We start from the raw sequence: 26,778 nt of genomic DNA, 5'->3' as shown, positions 1-26,778 counted from the left end.
AGACTCCGCTAACATTGTTAAGACGCAGTTGAAAGACCTTAGCATTAAGCTCCAAACCACAATCCAGCCCGTATTTGTCAGTCGGAAAATTGGCCAAGACCTTAAAGAATGTGAGACCAAACCACAGCTGGTTAATCAACAGTGCGTAGTGTACCAATTTAAATGTAACCTTTGTGATACAGGGAGCTATGTTGGTTACACGCGGGCATATACATGCCTGCGTGGATAGCCATAAGAGCACGTCATCTTCAGTACGCATTCACTACGACAACGACCACGCAGGTGCTGTCCCTGAGGACCTTCTTAGCTGTTTCAAAGTTCTCAATAAGTGCATGAACAAATTCGATTGTCATGTCAACGAGATGTTTTACATCAAACAATTAAGACCGAGTTTGAACGTGCTAAAGTATAGGTGTAGCTACCTCCCCTATGTAAATTAGTTGTAACTCTTGAACCCGCATTTGTTAACATTATTTTTATTTGTGCCCTTGATAATGGCGTCATGAAGTCGCCGAAACGTCGGGATATTATATCGATCCTAAAATTATTTTGGTATTTAGTAAACAAACTTTCCAAACTTAACGTCCCACAAAAATATTTCGCCAGACTGCCGATGTCCTAGAGGATTTGGACCTTGTTAGGTTTGAACAACCTTTGTTCAAATGTGCTGACGGATTATGGACCCTCCATCCGAATCTGCTAGAGGATGTGGACCCTCTGGTCAACCTCGTTCCAGGGCCTTTTCCCTTGGTTGGGTTTGGGGTAGGAAAAGGCTCTGGGAACAAGGTTGCCCCCCTGGTTGGACCCCTGAGTGGATTTGGACCCCCCTACCAAAACGTTAAGGATGATGTTTTCACTTTTTATTGGGGGGTTCAAATCACGGGGGATCCACATCTGCTAACGGATTTGGACGGGTGGGGGGGGGGGGGGTCTATATTCCCTAGCAGATCTGGACCAGGAGGTCTAAATCGAGGGGGGCTCCAAATCTGCTAGGTCACTGGTGATAAAAAATATCTACCAAATTCAAGAAAAGTGCAGAAAACCTTTTTCAGAGAATACAGATTTAAAGTGCTTGTCCTGTTTTACTTCCAGTGTAACAGGGCCTTCAGGAGTTTCATAGTATAAGGTACACTGCTACTGTTGGAAATCTTTACATATTTACTATGCTCATGGAGCTCTCACAGCCCATCAGTCAAAATTAGAACTTCCTGTAGCACACTAACATCAATTTTTTCTACATCGATTTATTTTTAATTGCACTGCAGATTTTGCAAAGGAGACTGTTTGTAGTCTAAACCAACTAAACTTTACACTTGCCATTTTGCCAAATATTACCACCCAACAACAATGTAGTGATGTTATTACCAACAATACTTGAACATTCTTGAAGAATTCAAAATTCAAAATTATTATTCAAACCTTTATTGCAATAAAATAAACTGAGCTGGTCCAACACCTCACTTACAACTGAGAATTCTTGCCATAAACCGGTTAAATGTAAAACTTATCTGGGCAGAATATATGGAATTAAAATTAAAAACATGTAGAAAGGGTAAATTTTGAACATCTGCAATAAGTAACAAAAAATTCCTCACTAGATCAAAATTTCAGTCAGTAGAGCCATTTATAGAGTCACCAATCTCTGATCCCAAGTCTTCATTGGTTTGTTCCCAAGGAGGTGGAGCTTGTCCTTCACATCTTTTAAGAGCAAATTTATAAACCATGAAGCCACTTAATCCACAGGCTTGCCAATATTTCACCACTTGATAAAGTCCTACAATTGATGATCAAACACAAGTAAAATCATAAATAAATTGATGGAGACAGTAAGCCAAGTCTACCAAGGTCATACCCTGTGAGTGGACATAAAAGACATACTACTTGAAGGCTCCAAAGACAACTGAGTACAAAACATTTGGTAGTTTGAAGTTTTTAAAAACTCTCCATTGATTTTATCTTAATCGATGAGGTCCAGTGAAAGTCCAGCATATAATAATGTTAGTGCGCCAATTTTGGCTCATCAGAAACCTCCTTACATCAATTTGGTAAAAACTTGAGGCTTTCTAGTGTCCTTTCCTGCCTTAAAAATTTCAGGTGTTATTGGAAGCAAGGCTGGAAAAAAGGCAATGTGGACAATAAAAATTGCAGATCTGTAACTCTTCTCCACTAGACTATCTTTCTATCACTTGGTCAGGATCAATGCAGGAGCTTCCTACCATCATATCTGTATCCTTCTTCTGGAGCATAGAGGCTGCTTAGCTTGTATCCTCTGATAACTCGTACAGGTTTCCCACTTTCAACACTCCTACTTAATGCTAAATTCCCTGTCATATTAATGAAGATTATAGTGGAGAAACAAGATCAAAAAGGTTATGGAAGATCAAATAGAGATTATAAAAATTATTTCAGATAATTTAGCAAAATGTATTAATCCAGATATGATGCTGGTGCTATACTGAGGATACCTTATTATAGACAGGTAAATATGTAATGAATCTTTCATTTACCTCTTGTGAGAGACTGATCTTTGGATTGAGGTGCAGTACGTAAGTTCTACAAAATATATCAGAAAATAGTGAAAATCACAATGATAGCCTTGTTGTTTAAGGCTTCCTATGCTTCCCATTTGAGAGATGGGGCGGAGGGGTGGGGTGAGGTTCAGAGCTAAGCACAAAAATGTGGTTCTGCCATCCCTTAGAGAATAATCAATAAATTAAAACAAGTTTCACACAAATTTATGCAATACCTTTGGATTAGCTTTTGTGCCTTTTAAATCTCTTCCACCTGCATGCAACAAAGAAAAATTTTGAGTCTCACCTTTCAGTCAAGGACATAACACAATGAATTCTGTTCAATATTTATTTTCAGCAGCCTTCATGAGTATGAAGTATGATCACGGCTATTGTAAGTCAATAGTGTCACCCAGCTCAGACCTTACATGAACCTCAGTCATAATGTTTCATGTTTTACTGAAAATGGTTTTGACAAGTCAAGCTTCAGATCGCAGTCTGTCAAAATTTACATAACATCAGACAACTTAAGAAAACTTTGACTGTAATCAGGTTGTACTGGGCCTAACAAGGACCCAAAGGAAGCAAGTTGATATCCTGGAACACAGATCAGTAGAGTGACATCACCTTCTCCAGTGTATGTAAAACAAACTCCATAATCAAGGTCATCTTCATATCCCCCAGACAGAGCAAGTGAGTAACATCCTTCGTCACTGCCATGAATACCAGCTACTGTTGGCCTGCATCAAGTTGATAAATCACTGAATGTAACCTGCAACTTTCTTATGAAAGTCAGCAACTATCTGGCACAAGGCATTGGAACCTTGTAGGTCAGGGAGATACATGAACACGTTACCTATTTTAGTCAAGTCTATTCTACACTGACAATATCCTAATAGCTGTCAGTGTCAAATTCAAGAAGATAGAAGAGTAGCAAAAAGAAAAACTGTGGCTAAATTTGATACACTGAGAAAAGAAGATCCAGTACATGAACATGTAGTCTAGTCTGGTCCAGTCTGAAAAAATCGAACATTACACTTACTATGAAAAATTTTATTGGTTCCAAGCATTCAATCAATAAACAATAGCCTTTGAAGTTGATATAGTGGATATTCCACTTATATTGTCAAATTCAAAGTCTGCCTAGTGTCCAAGCCTCTTGTTCTGTGTTAAGTGCCCTCAAAACTTTTGCAAACTCACACGATTCACAACGACCGCAATCGCACGAAAAGTCGTGAAAGGAAGCCATGACTACACTGAGCAATGAGGAATTCTAGTCTGAAAAAATCGAACATTACACTTACTATGAAAAATTTGATTGGTTCCAAGCATTCAATCAATAAACAATAGCCTTTGAAGTTGATATAGTGGGTATTCCATTTATCTTGTCAAGGTCAAAGTCTGCCTAGTGTCCAAGCCTCTTGTTCTGTGTTAAGTGCCCTCAAAACTTTTGCAAACTCAGATAGATTGCAGAAAGCTTAAAAGATGAACAATAAAACAATTATAGGATTTAGTTTTTGCATGAAATCATGAATTATCGAACTCGTGTCTCTGTTATCTGTCTCAGCCTTCGGATTTGGCAGATTACTTAGACCTCAGGTTTGAAAATTCATGATACCGTGCTCAACCTTATCCCATAATTTCTTGGTATCTGTATCTGACTGTGTCATTTGCAGAAATATTTATTTCAACTGTTCAAAAGGGACAAATTTAGGAGTCATCTGGCTAAAATTTATTGACCACTGGTACAAGTTATAACTGTGACAATCAGTGATAAAAGAATGATAATGATTGCCTTACCTATGTACACCATCAATACAGCAAGCTAGCCTTGTATCCCAGGAAGTTCCTACAGGACAACCTTACAAACACAAGATGGACAAACCTTTAAAAGTCAGTTACAGGCAATTATCAGCCTGAAATAAGTCTCTTTGTTAAAACTCAAGTGTTAAATACCAGTAGGTAAACTAAGGAGAGAGTACTTAAAACAACAGGAAAAAAATATGAAAAATTTATATTAATAACTACAGTAACTACTATTCAAGTCTACAATGTGTCATGTTGTTATCAATGGCTGTTCCCTAGATGTACAATATTACAATATTTCCTTTGTTTGTTAATTCCTAAATAAATCTGTAAAATATTTTCAGGTTACCTGGGATCTCTCCAAATACATTTTCTCTATTTTTTGGCACTCTTACAGGCTTCCTGTATTCCTGGGCATCATCATCACAGTTGCCAATACTATAATTCTCTACATCTTGATAATTGGGTTCCTGATCAAAAAGATAACACAGATACATAGCTTTTGGCCTTGCAAGGATCTCAGTAATACTTGTTACTTGTAAGTTGAAGTTTATAGCAGATCAAAAACCATATTTAACCTATGAACTCCTACGCAGGCTCTATACAGCTGTGATATGGGGTCATCTTGCATTTGAGATCCCCAAATGATGAAAATAAACAAAATGGCATCCCCTTAACTAACCGACCTTTGTTTGTCTACGATCAACTGAAGATAGATCTTTTGAAACTATGCATGAACAGTAAAAATGTTCCAAAATACTAACAAAAGTTAAATAAAGATGGACATCAAAGTCTTAAAAGCAGTGAAATAAGCTCTCAAGTTAATGATCTTAATATTCTAATTATATTAGTTTTAAAACAAAAATCAACTATCGTGTCAATTTTAAGTGACGCTTGGACACATGTCAAGAGTTTCACAACCCTAAGAGATTTAATTATGTAATATCTCATTACAACCCCTAACAAAATGGTAAATCATTAACACCACTCTACCTGTCCTTTTATTCTTCGTGATGACCTAAGTCGATATCTGATATCTTTATCCACAAAATTGAATTCCTCATCAACTTTTGAACCTCTATCCTTTGTCTGTTCTCTCTTTCTCTTCACACCCTTAGTCTGAAATGGCTTCTTTATTATTGGTCTTGGATTGAAAGACTACAGGAGTATAAAAAAGTTTCAAAAAAAGTATTTGAAAATTAACTAGTGAGCAGCATGTTGGGAACAATGGTTGTAAAACTCGCCACATTTTAGCTAAAACTGTGGCCCTATAATATTTTTCTCTCTTTAACTTGATTTTCATAAGTTTTTACATAATGGGTGCTAATTATGGCTTATAAATACTAGCGTTTTGTGGCTACTGACTTGTAAAACTCCCTGAAGTAGTCGATTACACTGAATGGGTTAGAGAATAAAACAAGTTTTACATCAATTAACTGCTCACAGAGTGCTACTCACTAGTTTAGTTTTAAAAAAATATTCAAAAACTAGTACCATTAGTACAACCCGGTTTAACCTATACTGATAAAAGCTTGAAGACAACACATCCCAGTCGCAACATGTCCATAGTGCATTGCTATTTTCCAACTACATTTGGTGAGTGAAAAAATTTGTTAATGCACGCACACAAAAGGTAACAAAAGAGAACTGATTTCTGAGATACACGATCTCAACTTGCACAATGTATACATAATTTATTTAAAGATTCCCTTCATGTGGCGACAGTTCCCACTAAGTTAACTTTTAATCAACTACCTCCTCTGTAACTCCCTTAGGAGGTAATCAAGACAGGTATGCATTCCCAACTGATAAGAACTTTCCATGTAGGTGGATAAAACTCTACAACCCTTGGATAGTCCTTCAGGTGACCTCTCAATCTCCTCCTTCCTATTCCTTCCACAGCTCACCCGCAAATAATTCCCTCACTACTGCAAGCTAACCTCAAGTCTATATAGTCATATAACTTTAGGTGCTGTGGTTAAGTTCATTCCCCAGCTATAAAAAATTGCAGAAATATCAATATTTTAAAGCCCTAAGAGATCTACATTTGTGTAAAAGTGAAGTATTACTCCCAATAGTATTCGAATGAATGAATTCCTTATTTATATTGCGCCCTTTCTATACAATATTCAAAGGTGCAGTACCCCCCATCAATTTGATAGACACTGCACAAAGATTGACCACAACACTGGGCACCCTAGTAAGGACTTTACTTATAGAGGGGGACATGTAACAGCTGTATAGCTGACAAACCTGTGGCCCTCTAACTAGATTATACAGCATTACAAAAAACTGATAAATAAATAAATATATATATAATTACAAAATTCTATAACAGAAATAGCAGGATAGATTAAAAATATTCAGAAAGATAAAATTAATTTATAAAAAGTTAAAATTAGATAATGTGCTATTGCTTAATATTGTTTCAAAGTTGTCCAGGTTTTTATACGAGCTTATAAAATGATTTTTCCCAGCTGTTTTGAATAGTTTTATACTAGGCTTATTTTTGATATCATGGGGAAGGCTGATCCATAACTTAACTGCGTCAACACTGAATGCCTTGCCACCATCGTTATTTCTTAGGTATTTGGGACACACTAAATTTAAATTGCCATGTCTAGTAGACCTATTGTGTACAGAACTGTTCGTCTTGAGCAAGTCTCTGATGTAAATCGGAACATCGCCTTTAAGGCTCTTAAAAATCATTGTACATTTGTTTAGTTTGATTTCATCAAAAAAAAGGCAACCAGCCTAGTTTACTAAAGTTTACAACACTTCTAGAATAAGAGTCCACCCCAAGAATTACTCGGGCAGCCCTTTTCTGTAACCTTAGGAGACAGTGGAGTTCTTTAGTGTCGCAGATATTCCAAACCATGCTCCTGTACATAAGGACGGGTTTAATCAAGGCATTATAGTATAAGAGTCTTTCCTTTATTGGAAGGTATCTCTTTATCTTTTTCAATAAACCAATATGCTGAGAAAGCTTGGCCTTTAGGCTAGAAATGTGGTCACTAAATGTAAGATCTTGATTGAGTGTTACACCAAGCAATTTATAAGAAGTTACTTGTTCTATTTCGGCCCCATCAAGGGTCACTGACAGGTGATTGCCATCAGCTAATGATGAATGTAGCCTCTTTCCGGTGATAAGTAATGCTTTGGTTTTAGCAGCGTTTAGGACCATCCCATTTTCACTAGACCATTTACTTAATTTATCCATGCATTCTTGAAGACATCGTTCCAATTCCAAAGGTGCATTATCGATATTAGCGCTGGCTTTAAATGTGGTGTCATCCGCGTAAGCATGAATAGTTGAGTCCGATCCAACAGCTTCGGGAAGATCATTGACGAAAATTAAAAACAGTAGAGGTCCTAACATGCTACCTTGAGGAACTCCATTGGTTAGCATAAGTTGTGACGAAGTCGAGTTATTTACAGTAACACACTGTTTGCGATTGAGTAGATAGCTCTGCAATAGCTTTACAACATTATCTGGAAATCCATATGATCTTAACTTTACCAGGAGAATGTCATGATTGGTCAAGTCGAATGCCTTGCTATAGTCCACTAAAACTAAGCCGCTGACGTTGTTATTATCAAGGTCAAGAAGGACTTGGTCCAGAAGAAACAACAAAGCAGTATCTGTGGAGTGGTTTTCATGGAACCCTGATTGGAAGCGGTATAAAAGTGAATTTTTTGTTAAGTAGGTGTTCACAGCATTGAAGATGTCTTTCAAAGACTTTAGAAAGAATAGGCAAAATACTAATACGACGATAGTTTTGAATATCTTGCTTGTTTCCTTGTTGAATAGAGGTTTAACCTTTGCTATTTTCCATTGTGAGGGAAATGTACAAGTTTCAATAGGCTGCTTGCACTAAGAAGTCACATGATCTCCTCCGCCATGTTGGAGGGCAAACAAATCGGTTGCTACAGGAAACTATGGCTGCCTCATGGGGTCATGAAAGGTCAGTTACACAAATATTTGCACTATTAGCTTCTTTATTTTAGAACAAAACGATCTTTATCCACTCGTCAAATTTGCATAATGCCCAAAGAGCTTCTGTGATCGAACATTTGTATTCACTTTTACTTCTAACGCGTCGGGAACGAACGAATGGCAGGCGAAAGTTTATTTAAGCTTAATCCTATCAACTGATTCGTTCATTCATTCATTTACTCGATTTTTTGCAAGAGTTCTTCTCTTTCTTTGGGTTAGGTAAAGATTGTCAAGAATTGTAGTCTAGTTGCATGTCTACAAAATGCGAAACTTACTGAAGGTTGACGTTATTTAGCTTTGTTTGATTGGACCGATTTTCTCAGTAATCCAAGTGTGGACCCTCACATTTACCGAGTATAACCTTCACCGATGTAGAGAAATATGCAACACGTTGAACGGGTTGTGAAAGCACTGCAAAAGTTTACAAATATTTTGCAGAACCAGGATATCTCCATAACATCAAAAGTAAGTGCACTGGTAAATAAATTGGTGTAGTCTCCTGAAAGTTGCTGATGTTTTTGCCTTTCATGTTATGAAACCATTCCTTAAAAAGTGGTAAAGACTGATGCTAATTAACTGTACAAATTTCAGTTACATATATTGACTCGGAGGTATTTGTTTTGGCCAGATGCTACAGATCGATGAAGAAAAATGAAACACCACATTCCCTTCAAGTGATAATTGGTATGGATCAAACAACAGTGTCTGGAAAGTGTTCTTGTGTAGCAGGTGTTGGAGGGATTTGTCACCATGTTGTGGGCCATCTTTTTTACTTGTCAGAGTTTAAGCAACTTGGGCTAAAGAGCTTACCTGATGATCTGACATATACTATGATGGTGCAGCGATGGAGTGTTCCCAGAGGGAAACACATAAATCCTCAATGTGTGGACACCTTGATGGTGAAGATGCCTCAGGAGGGTGCAAACTATAATAAATTCATTAAAACCACTCTGTACTCACCTGCATCCCAGTATCATATCCTGAGCCCTGATCAAAAAGCTAAACTCAAAAATCTAAATCCTGAGCCTTTGCTGTGGAATTTGTTACCAGATCTGGAAACTTTGTAAGCTCGCATCTTCCTTATGTACAAACCAAATCTGGAATGGTGCCAAAGGGGTTTGTAATATCTTACCAACAAAGGCTCACAGGAAAATATGTCATAAATGGTTCTGCCCACACCTTATTCCCCAAGCTACCCCTTCCTAATGCAGGTTAAAGGTTTAAGAACAATGAGTCAATTTGTTTGAACAGTAGCAAATCAGCAAAGTTAGTCAGTCACTTTAGAGATGGTACATGCTTTGGAAGAAAAAATGAGAGAACAGGATGAAAGTGACCTTTGGCATTCACTAAGAAAAAAAAGAATCACTGCAAGCAAGTTTGGAACAGTGGCAAAGAGAATTTCTAATTTTGATACTCTTGTTGAACAACTTCAGCCATCTAGGCTTGTACAGACAGCTGCTATGAACCCGCTATAGAAATGGGGGGAAGAGCAGCATCCATATATGCCACTAAAGCAAAGAAAGGGATGGTAAACTTGTACTCAAGTGGTCTGGTAATAAATCCAAAATGCCCCTGGCTTGGAAGTTTTCCAGACAGGAAGGTTTAAGATATTGAGGCAGCTCAAAATGGTTCATCAAGTCCCTATGGCTTCTTTGAGACAAAGGTTGTCCAGGAAGGAACAACCAACTTAGATGATGTGGCTTACCTTAAGAATGACCCCATTTCTAATGAATTAATCCTAAACAAGAAACAGGCATATTATTTACAAGTACAATGCCAATTAGGTACTTCTGGCCTGGATTGGTGTGACTTTTTCTGTCACATCAATGATGATTTGTTTCTTCGCCAAAGAACAGTATTTGATCCTATTTTTTCCCAAGAATGTAAGGATAAGGTTGATATGTTTTATTTTAACTATTTTTTGTGAGAACATTTACATCACTGTAATATGTATAATGATAACACCCTGTGGCACCTGCTAAGACAGATTATTTTTCAAAATTAATGGTCCCTGAAAATTTACAAGCAAACATGCCACTGTCCACATCTGATTAACAGTGCCCAAAAGTGACAAAGGAATTTCATTGTCGAAAAGATGATATTCTTTAATTTGGCGTATGGCCCTCTCCACATGAATCCGGATTTTGGCTATGGTTTTTGTTTCTTTGACTTCCTCTGGTGAAAACTGTGCACGATTTAAAAGATATGGTGGAAGGTTTAGCTTTACCCCTTTACTACATAATAGATCATCAATATTAAAACCCTTATCAGCCATCACACTTTTATTAGGCTCCAAAAGATCTAAAATTCCACAACACTCTGTGATCTATTTATCTGAAATAGAACCAGTATATGGTGAGGATACAAGTAAACAAACTTATTTTTTCTCACCTTCACTCAGAAATGTTTTATTCGCTACCAATCTGGAAACTACATTGACTCGACTATCATCGCCTAACAATATCAACTTAAAAAATAGACAAAACCAGCGTTAAAAGGGAGTTTAAAAAAAACGATATGACATACCAGTTGGCAAAGTGCGGATTATACGAACGCGAAAACACGAGCAAATATGGAGCTTTCCGACACATCAAATACGTCAGTAAGTCTGCAACTATTACAGTCGCTCTTTTTGAGAGTTCTCAGTGGATAAAGATCGCTTTGTTCCGAAACAAAGAAGCAAGTAGAGCAAATATTTCCGTCACTCCCCTTTCGTCGTCTCACGAGGCAGCCATTGTTTGCCGTAGCAACCGATCTGTTTGCCCTCCAACATGGCGGAAAAGATCACGTGACTTCTTAGTGCAAGGAGCCTATACAGTGATTTATAATTTTAGCTATGGAGCATGATATTTCAGGAGCTGCAATCCTTAGAACTCTGGCACCAAGCCCATTGATTCCCGTGGCTTTGTGTGTAGGTAGACTTAGAAGATAATCGTTAACCTCACTAGGAGTTATTTGCGGAATAAGATTCTCAATTTGACTGTTAGATTTGTCTGGTGGGCCAGGAAGAGCATCATAATGAAGTACAGGTGTTGCCTTTATGAGACGTTTATATACATCAACGAAGAAGCCGTTAAAGCGTTCAGTGATTGAATGGTCATCCTTTATCAAGTTGTTGTTTTCGTCAGCAATAGGGACGGAGTCGTCGTTATTCTTTGTATCTTTAGATAGGTCTTAATTAGAGACCAAAGTTTCTTTGGACATTTTTGATTTTTACTGAACTGAGTTTTAAAGTACTGTTCCTTCACATTTCTTAGTTTCCTCGTCACTTTGTTTTTAACCAGTTTAAAAGCAGACCAATCTTGCTCATTTTGTGTTCTCCTGGCCCTCTTTATAAGATTATCGCGTTTATTTATTTCGTTGTATAGATTATTAGTGAACCATTTCGGCTGATTGATTTTCTCCACACTCTTGGACTTTAAAGGTGCGTGATTATGAAGAATGTCATTAAAGATTTTGTACCAGGATTCAACAATGTCATCAGCATCTCGAAAAACAAAGGAGATATCCCAAGGGGCTTCTCTTAGGTCTCGCAGAAAGCACTCTTTGTTGATTTTGTCGATATTTCTGTATTTGATTTTGGAATGTTGTTTACGTTGTGCATCCATGGTTTTGTAGCACCTCAAGATGCTGACCGGAAGGTGATCGGAAAGTCCAGATTTACCTATGGATACTTCTCTAATTCTAGCAGGATGACTAGAATAAATATGGTCTAAGCACGCATCAGAGGCAGGTCTTGTTACCCCATATACCATCTGCATTAATCCAAAACTGTTCAGTGCCTTTGCGAGACAATGTTTTGAATAACAGTTGAAATCAATATAATCCAAATTGAAGTCTCCCAGAACAATCAATTCATTGTTTTCGAGATGGGCATTTTCAACATTTTTACCCAAGCTCTCATTATAATCTTTGTTGGCTGAAGGTGGATGGTAAACACCAGATATCAAAATCGTTCTCTTTGATTTATGAGGACAAATTTGAAGCCAGAGAGTTTCAAGATCATCCAGTTCCAAATCTCGTCGACGTAAAGCCATAACTTTCTCATTTACATACGCAAATATGCCGCCACCTTTCTTCCCGATTCGATCTTTTCTGTGTAATGTGTAGCCGGGTATCACGCAATAGCTGTCTGGAATTTTACTTGATTCGAACGTCTCAGTGAGAATTAAGACGTCGAGTTTAGCAGCACTGTTGTTGTTCGAGGTGAGCATTAGCGATAGTTCTTCCAATTTGGTGTCAGTCAGTCGTTGGATGTTCCAGTGGCAGACTGATAAACCTCTGAAGCCTATTGACGATTATTAGGTCCTGGATTGACGGCAATATCGCCAGATAGAAGTATACACAGACAAAATTGGCCAAGCTTGACGAAACGCAACAACGTGTGGAGCTTCAAGTTCAATTCGCAAGGTGTGCATTTCGAAGGCTTTGACCTACAGTTGAACGTAGGTGGAGCAGATATTTCCTTCCCAATGAAGAGTCTAACTGTAGAGCGATCGAATTTAGGTGTAATTGAAGTAAATTGGCTAAGTAAGACGCTGAAAATAGTCAATAGAAGCACGACAGCAAAAACATGTCTGCACGCCATGACTAATTTACTCTTTTCGAACAGTGTGTGGGTTCTTTAACGTCCCACAAATTTTTTTACCACATACAAGGGCTTGTAAGACGGGACTTCCATTTATCGTCCCTATCCGAGAAGACTAGAAAGTCTAACCATTTGCAGATATTATTACAAAGGCAGCACTTTCTTCTCAGTCATTTAAAGACCCTGAGTGTTGGTCCGGCCGGATTTGAACTCACGACCTCCCGCACAACAGTCCGGCGCTCTACCAATTGAGCTAACCGGGAGGCGCGCAGATGACAGATGCGCGCAGTTATGTAGCTATACTACTGTATTATGATACAGCTTACCTCAAACTTGTCAAGTCCTAGACTTTCAAGTATTTTCTTGTTTTCATTGATATTCTTTAATCTTTGTAACTCGTACTCACTTGCTTGTCCGTTCATAATAGAAGCTCGCGGGTTTAGTCTTCACGTACAACACTATACTTCGAGTTGCTAACAATATGACTGAAGGAACATGTAGGTTTCATGATTTTTACACTAAAAAGTTGTTCTTTGTTCAGAACCGCTGGCACTAAATAATGATGGCTGATATGATGGCGCCTTCGCGACTCCGCGACCACAAGACACTGTACGAAGCGAAACCAAAACAAACACTCTGATCATTTTGGAATATCAAACTGGATTGAGAGATGTAAGAAAATTTCAGGAAACCGATGTAGAAAATAGTTCGCTTATCCTATATCGTGGGGAAATCTATTTTTGATTCATGTACTCAACACTAACTAAATATCATACACGTTCAGAGTAACAGATGTGGTCAGTTAATCTTTTTGTTTTCCTTCGCAGGCTAAAAGTCAACACTAACAAGGGCAAGCTCGATATAGTTCTGAATGAAGGTCAGAGTATTCACTGTTTTATGAAGTTGTCATTTCCATAATTGTAATCGAACCTTTCAAGACCTGAGGACATTATCACACGTCCAAATTGGACGTGTGAGGGGTTTTAAGTAAATCAACGTTAAATTTCAATTACCCTGTAGCCGAGATCTATCTTGAGACCTTGCGAACACAGTCCAATCATTGACAACTACTCTGACAAGTTTTGATGGTACACCCCATCCCGCCTCAATTTGGGTCTTATTTTCTCTCCACCCGGCAACTTGATGAGGAGGAAGTCACCAACAATCTGCCCCACACTAATGTTATCTCCGTAACTGTGGTTTTCTATTTGTGATCGAATGAAATTTATTCCAACATCGACTGGAGGAGAAGGCTTCATCACTTATTAAGCGGTCACTTGTCAAAGTCTTTACTTTGTTTAGCCTCTCAAGGGGAAACAAAATTACTGTAATTTTTCCCCTTATTAAGCAGTCACCTTTATCAAGCGGTCACGATCGCCCTTCACAAAGTCCCAATGTCCTGTTTTTATTGCCTTCCACCTGTATTGAACAATCACTGAAAGCAGTACCACTTGAAATAAACTAAGAATAATCTTTCAAATAATTTTTAATCAACTGATGTTTCTCTCCCAAAATCAAAGTAAACAGTATTTTCGATGGAGATTTTTTTACATCAAGTGGTCAACTTAATGGCATGAAGTGGCATCGTTTATAGTTTTTTTTTGAGACCCCTAATCTGTGGAACCTGTATTTGGCAGTCAACCTATATTAAGTGGTCACCCCACCATTCCCCATGGGTGACCATTCCCTGTGGGTGACCATCCCCGGTGGGTGACCATCCCCCGTGGGTGACCATCCCCCGTGGGTGACCATTCCCCGTGGGTGACCATTCCCCGTGGGTGACCATTCCCCGTGGGTGACCATTCCCCGTGGGTGACCATTCCCCGTGGGTGACCATTCCCCATTGATCTCTAAAATAAGTGAGTATACGTATACATACATACATACATACATACATACATTTATTTGGTAAAGCAGGTTAAGTTACATACAATGGCAGCAAAAAGCTGATGTGGACCTGCCTATGATGGTAACAATAGATTTCTGATCTTGACCCACTTTTAACTGGATGTTTCCAGATGCTACTTATTTCAAAGACTACAGAAGACAATAAACATCTCACAATCATTTCAGAATGGGGCGTGAAAAAGCAAAGCTTTTCCTTGCAGAAATATCTGAAAAGGTCTGGTTGGTGTGCAACAAAAACTTCGAGGAAAACTTTTTTTCTTTGAAGAGAGAGCATGTTACTGTTTGAATCAGGGAATTAAGGCCAGTAGGTCAGAGGATGAAATTTTTTCTGTCCTTGCTGTAACCCTACAAAAGATGATAAACATCTCAAAATAACTAAATATGAAACAAAAGTCTAAAAAAAATTGAATGGCAATGAAATAAGAAAATATTTTATAATTGATAGGCATAATTAAAAGAAGCATAGTGTAATCATTATTTAAACCTAGAGGTTAGACTGATAGATGAGCAGTGGAGATGCTCTTCTAAAATGCTTAGCAACATCATGTGTTTGCACAGTTGTGATAGCAGTTAATTAGTTGTCTGATTATAGAGTTTGGCTGTTATGATTTTGTGATTATCTGAGTCAAATGGAAGTGCAGTTATCTCCAGTCTCCAAGACCACTTACATTTTCTTTCACCTAAAGCTTTTTGTGATAAATTACATCTACAGTAATGCAAAAATATATATTTTGATAACTATTTTTAGTTTTCCCAGTTGGTTGCCAGAAAACATGATTAGTGATTTTGGTAAGATGCTAATTTAGAGTATGTTTTTATTATAGAGAACTTCTTTAAAACAGGACTAAAGGAAAGAGGTGCTAAGGTATTAAACAGTTTTTTTTTTTTGTTCGAGTTCCCAGGGCTTGACACTAATGGTAGCCCACTAGCCACAGACTAGTAGAAATTCAGTTTTAACCCATTAACGTCCAGTGCGCCTGTATGCGCCCATGGGGACCCACACCCTTTCTGTGCCCTGTGACGTCATCAATTTTAACTCTGGAGCACGAATTCCAGCATGTACTTGAACGGGTTGAAAATATCTTGCAGACGATACCAGAATGAGCGCAATTGAGTGGAGGAGATTGGAGAAATAGCCAAAAAACCGTGTGACTTTGACTGGAAAATCTGCACGAAGATCGTGTTTCACTACCCACCTACCTTTCCGAGCATGTGCTTTGAAAATAATGAGTAGTTTCTGAAAAATCTCTACACCAAAATGAAGCCTACTCAATTTCCAGCAAGTGAGGAGAAACTTTAGGCAAGGAGAGGGGAAAAAAAGGGCAGGAGAAAGAGAGAAAAGTAGAAGTCATAAGTGGGGCGTGACTTTTCAACCCAAAAACTATGTCGAAATTTTGCTCTCTGCGCGTGCCTGAGATTTTCAGGCCGCCATTTTGCATTTGGATCGAAAGGCCGTCGAGTGCACGAGCTGTCAAGTGGTTTTTGGTAAGTTAGAGCTTTTAAACCCCCAGCAGTGACCCGAAATCTGCTGGACTAGCTTCAAAACACAGTTTTCCACAAAAGCTGCGGCCATTAATGGGTTAACTAGTGGTTTTCAATTTCCACTAGCCAGTTTGGCTAGTAAACAGACTGAAATTGTCGTAACATTTAAAAACATCCAAGATGTCACTAGCCACTTGGCTAGTAAGTTGAAATGTTAGTGTCGAGCCCTGGTTCCTCTTTCTTTAGTCACCTTCAATAGTTCATTACATCACATAATACATACTACATGATAAACAAGATACAGCAGGAGATCTAACAAGCTCTGCTGAGCTTTTTAAAGATACCCATTTAATTATAGTATCATTTAAAATAGTTTACTAATAATGGATGGCAGATATTAATGTCTTTCTTATTGATCAGAGATTTGCAAATACATAATTATTTTATATTCTCAACATGCTGATAGAAACTCAAATACATCTAATACAAATCATTTTTTTGAACATACAGCTTTAACAATTTTTTGAAAAGATTGTAAGAATTTGTTTCTAATCTCACTCGGTAGACTGTTCCATACAATAGCTCCCCTATATCTCATAGAAAATTTACCATAATTTGTTCTATTAAATTCAATATGTGCCTGTGACGCTATTCGTGTATTGTAAGAATGTAAGTTATCATTGGTTATAAAAAAGCTATTAAAAAATACTGGAAGCTTGTCGTAGTAATATGAATACGTGAAAACTGCTGTCAGGTATGTGTTTAGTTCATAGATTTTTAGTATTTCTAAGGACTCAAACAAAGTTCATTTGCTGGTAGAGCAGAGATGCTTATGTCTCAAGCTTTCATGTTTTTGGCAAAACTTGCTAACTGTTAAAGGAGCATGTAACATCATCTTTCATTAAGATTACAGATCTTGGCAGAATTAATCTGCTCCTGCTTGATTTTTGATATTTTTTTAAGGGGAGACAAAGCTCAAAAGGTTTTTCAGGAAGAACATCTCAAGCTCGCACTCTCCCTCTGAAGACAAACAGCTCTAAAGAAGATGGCAAAACCAAATCCTCATTCAAGCCACAGAAAAATGCTGTTAGAGAAGCCAAACTAACAAAAAGTGAAAGTATAAGAAAAGAAGAACCTTCTGCAGTTGCTAGCTATTTGACAAAGGACCAGTTGTCACGAATTCTGTCATCTCTGAAATCTTCAGACACTCAACATGTGTCTGTTGCAGATCCCGAGAATGTATACACAGGTCAGTCTGTTTGCTGCAAACATTATCTGTTGAATTAATTTTTGTGATCTATGGAGAGGTAAAGGGGTTTTGTTTTTTTTTGTCCTTGTCATGCTGCAGCACTGATAGCACTTTATTATGCACTTTATTTCTTTGTTGGTAAATAAGGTGTGCTCTGGTTGGCCACTTGAACTCAGAATGTACCGGTATCCTTTGCTATTCACCTGTGAGCAACTGGGACAGGATTTGTGCCCAAAATCATAGCAGGACTAATTTCATTCCTGTGTGCTTTGTTATCTCATCGTTTTACTATGTACTAATTTTCAGCTATTCAACTATTCCACCACCAGCCACCTCCTCTTCAGTTGTATAACTATTGGCATTGACAGAGCATGGTGGTTGCACGACATGTAAAATGTTTATTTGTTATTTAATTAAACTTTTCTAATTTGAACATTTAAGGATGTTCCCCTCGCCAAGTTACTTTACAACAACAATTCATTTAGATACATGAACTGATTTATATTTAATTTGGTAACAGGGTCAGGGGAAATTGCTGTTGAACAAATTGCAGTTCATCAGGCATTGATGAGGGACTCTGAAAAAAGGTATAAGTAGATGCCAAGCACTTCAATTTGATCTTTTATACCAGTATTTATAAATGTGTGACTATACGGGTTATGGTCACCTAGCTCCATTGTTAGATTACTCTAAGTCAGGTCGCTCCAACCAAAAGTTACTTTGCTCCATATACCATTGTATCCATTGCTCCATTGTATGGGGTAAAGTAACTTTTTTTGGAGCAATCTAACTTTTGGTCGGAGCAAACTGACTATGGAGCATAGTGACCAGATACCAACTATGCATGTAAATGGATATGTAAATATAATAACTTGCTTAAGAATGACCAGACTGAGTACACTTTGCCTCAAAATAGCTGTCTATTTGAAGGCATGGCAGCTAAGGATATCTCATTAATTGTTGTTTTATATTTGGACCAAAAAACAATTGAACTTAAAAAGTGATTGATTGATTACTGGTCATGAGTATTGAAATATAAATGTTCCTGAGTTACAAAGAGCCTCAAGGTGGATCTAAGAAATTATTAGCTAAATATCTCATGGATATTCTGTAATGGAAAGTAACTTGTTTTTTAATGTGGTTACCATAAGTCTGTGTAAATGTATCTCAATAAATTTTGTAATAGGAGAGTAGAACAGAAACCAGAATCCAAAATCAAAGACGATATTTCTGAAAACCAGGGACAGGTAAGTACATGGTGATTATTTTTATTTCTGTTTTTGGATCAGAGCACTGCCAATTTGGCCAGCTGTACATGCATAGTGGAGGTGAAGAAGGCTGTAAGGTTTACATTACTTAATATGTTTATAACATAAGTTGGAAAAAATTTCATTGAATATCAATCATGTTCAGAAATATTTCTTCCTCCTTTCCTCTGGTGACCATTTTCTGATTCTAGGTTGTGAAATGGCACCTTAAAAAAAGGTGAGCTTGGTGCTCTGAACTTGATCTCTCATTCCAGAGAAGATTATTTGTCACTGTGCAGTTGGAGTAGTCAGCCTGGCTTTCATCCATATATTATTACAATTTTTCCTTTTCTGTGTAGGTCAATACCCTCAGCAAAAATTATCTGTGGAAGAAGGAGTTAGGTGCAGTTAGTAATAAAGTTAATACATGGCATTACATAACTTGTTTGGTATCAGTTACTGTTGCATTTTGAAGCATGTAACTAGAACACATTTTAGTCAAGTGTGATCAAACCATAAGCAAAGTTAACACTGTCAGAGCCAAGGAAAAATTATGTCATGAGGAGCCTATAAAAAAAATATTGATTATGGGATAAAAGCAAAACAAGCAAACTTCATTGAGCATGGAAAAATGCCAGTCACTAATTATAAATGCAATGGCGGATATTTGATCTGAGCCCGCGTGAAAGCGGTTTCGTTAAAATATGCACGGAATTGAGGCACTTGGGCCAAAGGCTTCGCAGATAATCAAAGGTATCACTGTATATTTCAAAACAACTCACATTTTACACTATTTTTTTACTTTTAACGACAGTCTGAAACTTTCAAAAGGCAAAGATAGCAATGGTTAGACATTGTATTGCATTTGGATGTAACAACCGGAGCGATAAACCACAAATTGCAAGCATCTTTCGTGGCATTCACTGCCACTGAATGACAAGAAACTTCCGGCGACTTGGCTAGTCAAGATCAAATGGGTAAACATGTCCGTAAGTAAAAATTCCTTTTATGCAGTGAACATTTTGAAAAGGAAGACTTTTCCAAGTCACATGCTGGCTGGAAAGTAAGTCTTAAGTCAGACTCAGTTCCGACAATATTCAGTTTCTCCGAACAGAAAACCAAAAGGAAGCTCCAAAGGAAAGATGCTCAATTGAGGATGACTTTCCGGCCAGCATATGACTTGGAAAAGCATTCCTTTTCAAAATGTTCACTGCATAAAAGGAATTTTTACTTACGGACATGTTTACCCATTTGATCTTGACTAGCCAAGTCGCCAGAGGTCAGTGGTTCGAATCCTGTACAGGCCTGAATTTTTTTCAGGTCTGATTTTCACTATTGCTTAAATAGTGCTTTACTGCGAAGGATCGTGCACATATACGTTTCATAACCGCAGTTCATATATATGTATTTCATATGTTTGTTGTTTGATTTATCATCTACGGGTTTATGTTGAATTAATTTGATGGCCTGCTCCCAGTTGGCTTGTTAGCTCAATTGGTAGAGCGCTGCACTAGTATCGCAGAGGTCAGTGGTTCGAATCCCGTACAGGCCTGAATTTTTTTCAGGTCTGATTTTCACTATTGCTTAAATAGTGCTTTACTGCGAAGGATCGTGCACATATACAAAGTGGGATGTGTCATATAGACCAATCACATGGTGAATTACAGCAAAACCCAAGCTGTCCAGGACTAATTTCCACAATCAGTCACTATGATATGATGCAATAAGAAGTGGTTGCAAAGTTTTGGGAAATATGGAAAGTGTATACCAAATAGCTTGGTTTGTTGGGTGGATATGTTTGAAAAAGTGTTTTAAATTGTAAAATAATGTCCTCTTATTATAATGATAGATGAGCAAGTAGCCCTTAAGCAGGATTTAAAAGCTAGAAGAAAGTTACTGGTAAGTTGCCACTATTAGAATGAAATATGTCAGTGATAAAATTAAACTAAGGGACTAGTTCATGATGACAAGTAATCTTGATCATCATCATCAATAACATACGTATTTTTAGTTATTATTAGAACTAGATGTATGTTACAGTAATTCAATTCATTTGTATTATCTCCCTATCATTCTTTAATCAAATTATGTTCCTTGGATCACAATGGTCTTTATCATCAGTAAATGAATAGAATCCTTTAATCACCTTATCTGTGCAATTTTCTTGGTAGTGTCACTCTCTGAGTTTCTTGGTTGTAATCATTTTATTATGTGCTGTGACTACTGTTTTTTGTTACTCGGCCAGATTGTATCAAATTATTGAAATAATTGAAAAGCGAGTGATTATTTGTGCTCTTCTGTCAATAAAGGATAAGGATGATGAATTTAAAGAATATAATCCATGGGGCAGACCAGGAGGAGGTGCTCCAGTAAGAACTCAATCTGGAAATATTGTGGCTGACTACAAGAAAATGCATCAGGTAAAGGAACATTAAGGCTGCACAAAATGGTTTCAATCTATACTGATTTGAAGATTTTAATTGACACTTTTTAATGTATAGATTGAGAATAATAAGAGTATGAATTGGTTAAATGAATTTGATATCAGTAGTTCCTAGACATGATGATGTCATATACTAAAAATTTATCCCAAAGCTTCTCTTTACTGAAATACTCAAATTATGTCTTTCTTTTTCTTTTTATGCTGTTGTTTTTGCAAGGTTATTCTTTTGATTTCAGTGCTCTGAGAATAATTTCCTATTAGAATTTGACACTCTGCATCTTGAATGAGAGGCTTGTGGATGAAATTGTGTATTCTGACATAAAAATGCATAGGCCTATGGGGTCACAACGTTCAATTTTACAAGACTGTTTTAACTTGTTATAGGACTTGACCTCCAAGAATGAAGACAATGTTGTATTAGCTTCATTGCTTGACAGTGGCATGAAGACAAAGACGCCAGCAGACAGCTATAATGCGCATGACCTTATCACCACAGCTACTCCTGTGGCCATGAGGAGTTCATTTGCCATTGGTGTAAGAATCCTACTTTTAATGTGCTTTTTTTTTTTTTTTTCTAATCAGTGTGCAGCCCGTTGGTTATTTAAGACATTCCCATTCATACCTTCTGTTAACCAGCTACAATGCACTTGTTCATCTTCACTGATGTCTCATTGTGTGTATATATTTCTTATGATAAGGCTCCCGGAGTTGTACAGTATGAAGAATATCAGTCTAAAATTGATGGAAAGAAAAAGTGGCTCCAAGATCTTGGTGAGGGCAGAATGATGGCTGAATGTATTTACTTTTCTTGATGGTCTATCTGAAGAATTTTTTAAAACTGCAGCTTTTGATTTTGATTTAATGCTGCTTAATTATGAATGGTGGTTTTAATATAACTGTCATTTTATATCTTTTACAGAACAACAGATCAAAGAAAAGAAAGAGAGACAGGCTCAGGAAAAGCAGCAGCAAATGCAGAAGGTAATAGCTTTTTCTTGCCCAATGTATGATTCTCTTATTTATATAAAGTTCTGCTATGAAGGCAGAATATCTTGCCTAATCATGGAATGCTGACACTGTTAATAACTAAGCCATATCGAGAAAATGATATTTGTCATTAATATCATGTTGATTGTGTCTCGTTACATGAGTGGGAGATGTATATCTGGCGTCTTAACTCATCGTAGAAGGTCATATCAACTTTCATTACACGAGTGGGAGATGTATATCTGGCATCTTAACTCATCGTAGAAGGTCATGTCAACTCTCATTCTCACATTTCTTATGTGGAGACCCACCATGCTCAAGGACACATTTCTGGACATGGCCTGAGCTCTATCTGACCCCTATATGCAAATAATACTTTTTTTTAATTCTGTTAGTTGAATTTAGGGGCATTAGACCACCAAGAAACAAGAAAGGTTCAATTTATGACAATTTTTCATTGTGTTAATGTTTATTGAGTTAAATGTTTTCTTTTCATTTAGTAAACCCAGAGACTGCAATCAACCAATCATTATTATGTTCGTGTAACCTAAGATCCCGGCTCTTGCCTATTCACATGTACACTTGGGCCCAGTTGTTTCAATGGCAGTTAACACTATCCAATGGATAGAAATTTTTCCAATGAATAGATAGTTATCAAATGAATCGCGTTATCCACCATTCGAACAACCCTTCCTCCACCAAAGGAAGAAAGTTTATCACTGCAAGTTATAATTTTGGTTCATTTTCATTCGTCTCTTGTAACTTTCAAATCTGACTCAGGACTGTGTTTCTATTTGTGTTTCTATTTGCCAACAGGAAGTCAGGGAAGAAAGGTGGAAACATACAGCAGTGTTATCAAATGAGTCCCCTCCGGCAGCTACTGCTTTTGAAGTAAATAATACTACAACTGCCACAACACGGCAATCGCATGTTGATATTGAAGCAGCTTCTCCTACTGCACTAGACAGTAGTTTCAGGTACTGCTCAATTCAACAATGAGTTCATTCGACTGAAGGAAAAAGTTGCCGTACTCATTTGACGAAGTAATATTAAGGAGCTATTTTTGTTCTAAAGGAAGGAAAATATGTTACGTTTTACAGGGCTGGCAATCCTCATGGCCGTGGTCAAGGATTGCAGAGTTTAGTTGAGGTGAACCACGATGAAATGGAGAGAAAGAGGCTGAAAACACTTGAGCATCAGGTACTGCTGAACTGATTTGAAAGATTTTCCTGTTCACGTACAACGGATGAATCCTTTTTTACATTGTATTGCATACAAATATCATGCAAATGCTGACTTATGTGATTTCGTTGCCTGTGGTATACTTGAGAGAGTTTCTTTTGTGGCTTGACCAACTTCGATTCCTAGTGTTAATTTGTTAATTTGTTAATTTTCATGGTCTCATTGCTTTACCACTGGCAGGGATGTAACAATATTAGGACGCTTCACATTACATTTATCTGCCCTCTAAGAGCATCACTTTAAGCCATTAATTTTATGCTATTAGTCTAAGTTACAAATGAGGAGGCGTTATGTGTTCAGACAGCTTATATTTTAGTATTGACAATAGACTTAGCCTGACAGACTTAAAGTCTCTGTCAGGATTAGTAGATTGTTCCTATGCGCCTAAATGTGCTTACTGGAATGTTTACAGCGTGCAATAAAAGAACAAGTAGAAGAAAAAAGGCGCCTTAAACAGCAAGAAAAAGAAAGGAGACTGAAAGACGAGGCTGAGAAAGAAAGGACGCTGATGATGGAGCGAGAAAGAATGAAAAAACAGTATGAAGAGGAGCTAAAACAGCGAGAGGAAAAAGAGGTCAATATTTATGCATAATTTACTTTTCATTAATTCAATACTGGAGCGTGACGGTCGCCCTGTAGCACTGCTTTCTTCGTCTTTTTCATCAATTTTCTAATTTTGTCTCATATGTTCAAATCAATGAGTTCTTGCTATTTTCATTGCCTTCTAGAATGAAGCAAAGCGTCGAGCAGAGGCGTTACAATTAAGTATTTTACAAGCATACGAGACAGCTCAACAGGTATTCCCTGAATTACTATTGCAGTGGTACCCTCCAAATCAAACAGCCCTTCGGTGGTATAAGGGAAACTTCAGTTACGAAAAAAAAAACTTCGCTGTCCGATATCGGAGAAACACGACAGATTTTGTTATGAGGGCCACTGGAGCCTTTTGGGGAAATTCGTGATGAATATGACATCACACAAATTTATCTCAGATTAGTATTTTTGATTTGATTGTCGCCTTAATACTCAGTGTGAAAAGTTTTAATGTGATCAACACTTTTTTTTTGTCAGTTGTAATATTTACATACAGCCTGAAACAATTGGATTCCTCTCAAACTATGGTTTATCGTTGTTTTCCTTCAGGAAGTCTCTTTGTTTGTGAACAAAACCATAACTGCCTAGGAATCGTCCTGTAAATCGTTTTCACCTGAAACGAAATTTCCCTAGGTACACTAAAAAGCTATCACCAGTTACAACTTTTCCCGCAAAACGCAACAAATGTGTACATTTCTAAACGCTATTAATAGATCCTCGACTGAAAACCTCTTACACATTGAACTTAATCCTGATAAGAGTTACTTTGTTTTAAAACCGTTAGGAAAAAGCTACCAAAAGAATCCAACAATTGGAAATGCGCGGTCACGATGTGTCTGGATTGAAAACTCGTATGTTCAGTTTATCATTTATTTACTTTTTACCTCCTTACATGCTGTTTATAGATGTAGCCAATCCTGGAAATATCCAATAATATTACGAGAAAGATAAGTAGCAGATAATCTTTTGTACGTTCAAATATGAACAAAGCCGTAATAGTTTCCTTGGTTGACGTTTTCAGTTATTTTTATCCATCGGATTTTGGTCCACTTTTCTTGTTTCCGTTTGTAAGAGAAATTGTTTTTAATCTACGATTTGATCTGAAAGAAGTCTTAAAGAAGGAATGCGTGAATAAGCAACACTGCTACATATCGAACCAAGCATTTCTAGCGGTGTGGTTCAATTGTTAGTTATAATTGTAAGTGTGGTGAGTTTTGAATGATGACTTTTTTGTATTGATCTTTGTAGCTGGCTTGGCCTTGAGGCAACAACACTCTTCTACAGATACTTCTTATCTTGATACCGCATCTGTTTCACCTAGACCAGAACACAGCCAGTTAAGCCCGCAACACAAAGAATTACCTGCAAAGACGAATGACATAGTCATTGCTTCGACAGATCAGAAAAATGCTTCATTTGAATCGGAGTTTAGACAATTGAGTTTAAACGCCTCATTAGAATCAGAATGGATCAGTTCATCTCCTGTTACGTTTGTACCGAACAATCCTCAGGCAAAGACTCAAACGAAAAAAACGTCTCCGTCACGTGCTAAAGGAGCGGCTCACGTCACTACGCGGTCACAATCAGAAAGAGGACAGAGGAAAAAACAGACACTTAAGCCACGGAACAAGCGACAGGGTTCAGTAGAAACTATAGCAGGTGGACATGAGGATGGTGCAGCAGCAGTAGAGCTAGCTAGTCCTATGGAGGATGCCTTTATGATACCTTACACCCGCACTGCCAGTGCTACATTCCATCCAGTTCCATACACTCCACCCTCGGCACAGGCTGATCATGTTAGTTCTCTTAAAGATCAAAACTCTATGAACAGAAATCAACAAACAAACAAGAAAGCTCAACCTGCCGTGACTTCTCGAACAACAACGAACCAAGCTGTCCTGGGTCGGCAGACTGTTAAAAATGAAAAGATCGGAAAAAAATCGTCAGTTGCCCCTAGAAGTAGACATGAAATGGTTCAACAACATTCTATAGAAGCCGGAAAGCGTGATGTCAAAGGACACCAAACAAAAATACAAAACGAAAATGCCGGCATTGATCCAATTCAGGTGAGGTTTGCCTTCACCGCGACTGTTAGTAATGGTAGAAAAAAAATACCCAACAACTTTCAAAGATGAGTCATTATGAAGCTCAGTTACGTATATATTTAAGTCCTATTATGGAAAGTACGAGAGGCGTTCAAAATTAAAGTTAATGGAACACGTGATATTGAAGCCACCTCTAGAGTAAAATAGCCCATTTTACAGTTGTGTACTTAGTTGCCAAGCCTTTGATTTGGAGTGAGGCTGAAGGTGACCTTGTCATGATAGAAACCTTTATCTAGTTAGCATGATAAAGTGATTTACATTTGAAAGGTAGCAAGGTTTGTATCATAACAAGGTCACCCTCAGCCTCACTCCCATTCAAAGGCTTGGCAACCAAGCACACAACTGTAAAATGGACTATTGACTTGACAAAAATACCTTTAGATTGGGTGTGGCTTATCGTCATTATGACTGATTGGGTGTGGCTTATTATCATTTTGACTTGGCACGCACTATACAGTGTGTAAAGGTGTAGTCTGATCGTCCGGGTGAGTGTAGTCCTGAGAAGGACTGTTGTCGGTGGTAGTGACTGACGTTTCGACAACCTGTGCGGAAGTCATCATCAGAGTCAAGTGAATGATTGTTGTCAGTAGAATGCTCTTTTTCCAGTTCGTGTAAAATGA

At 37.6% G+C, this 26,778-nt stretch overlaps 2 protein-coding genes and 1 pseudogene across 4 annotated transcripts in view; 2 read left to right on the top strand and 1 right to left on the bottom strand.

Annotated features, from left to right (window-relative positions):
• Positions 1–1,399: 1,399 nt before the first annotated feature.
• LOC111324155 (uncharacterized) lies at positions 1,400–13,406 on the bottom strand. Of its 2 annotated transcripts, XM_022927661.2 has the most exons (9): positions 13,228–13,406; positions 5,310–5,474; positions 4,666–4,786; positions 4,311–4,371; positions 3,138–3,250; positions 2,747–2,784; positions 2,508–2,553; positions 2,217–2,324; positions 1,400–1,774 (listed from the first exon to the last, which is right to left on the bottom strand). In XM_022927661.2, exons 1-9 carry the CDS (start codon positions 13,321–13,323, stop codon positions 1,608–1,610), a joined length of 915 nt encoding a protein of 304 aa, XP_022783396.2. In that variant the 5' UTR covers positions 13,324–13,406; the 3' UTR covers positions 1,400–1,607. The 2 variants fall into 2 exon arrangements, with proteins under 2 accessions (XP_022783396.2, XP_088590687.1); XM_088734561.1 differs by lacking the exons at positions 1,400–1,774; positions 2,217–2,324; positions 2,508–2,553; ... (3 more) ...; positions 4,666–4,786; positions 5,310–5,474 and adding an exon at positions 10,578–12,798 and having other exon boundaries at positions 13,228–13,365.
• On the top strand, positions 7,322–10,301 carry LOC148723508 (uncharacterized; annotated as a pseudogene).
• A 29-nt stretch (positions 13,407–13,435) lies between the features above and the next one.
• Positions 13,436–26,778, top strand: part of LOC111324152 (uncharacterized) — a 15,322-nt gene continuing 1,979 nt past the window's right edge. Inside the window, exons 1-19 of one of the 2 annotated variants that reach the window (XM_022927658.2) lie at positions 13,436–13,573; positions 13,729–13,778; positions 15,634–15,674; positions 17,255–17,540; positions 18,061–18,127; positions 18,727–18,787; positions 19,147–19,184; positions 19,602–19,633; positions 20,637–20,686; positions 21,097–21,207; positions 21,615–21,764; positions 21,929–22,001; positions 22,150–22,211; positions 23,034–23,194; positions 23,318–23,417; positions 23,872–24,033; positions 24,188–24,256; positions 24,838–24,904; positions 25,302–26,119. In XM_022927658.2, coding sequence (XP_022783393.2) covers positions 13,572–13,573; positions 13,729–13,778; positions 15,634–15,674; positions 17,255–17,540; positions 18,061–18,127; positions 18,727–18,787; positions 19,147–19,184; positions 19,602–19,633; positions 20,637–20,686; positions 21,097–21,207; positions 21,615–21,764; positions 21,929–22,001; positions 22,150–22,211; positions 23,034–23,194; positions 23,318–23,417; positions 23,872–24,033; positions 24,188–24,256; positions 24,838–24,904; positions 25,302–26,119 — 2,400 coding nt within the window. In that variant the 5' untranslated portion in view covers positions 13,436–13,571. Of the gene's footprint in view, positions 13,574–13,728; positions 13,779–15,633; positions 15,675–17,254; positions 17,541–18,060; positions 18,128–18,726; positions 18,788–19,146; positions 19,190–19,601; positions 19,634–20,636; positions 20,687–21,096; positions 21,208–21,614; positions 21,765–21,928; positions 22,002–22,149; positions 22,212–23,033; positions 23,195–23,317; positions 23,418–23,871; positions 24,034–24,187; positions 24,257–24,837; positions 24,905–25,301; positions 26,120–26,778 lie in introns of both variants that reach the window. The other variant, XM_022927659.2, reaches the window with a different exon arrangement.

The sequence above is a fragment of the Stylophora pistillata genome, chromosome 9, assembly GCF_964205215.1.
Source record: "Stylophora pistillata chromosome 9, jaStyPist1.2, whole genome shotgun sequence".
Taxonomy (NCBI): domain Eukaryota; kingdom Metazoa; phylum Cnidaria; class Anthozoa; order Scleractinia; family Pocilloporidae; genus Stylophora; species Stylophora pistillata.
Note: the sequence above shows the minus strand (reverse complement) of the source record. Positions and strands in the feature narration are given on the sequence as shown.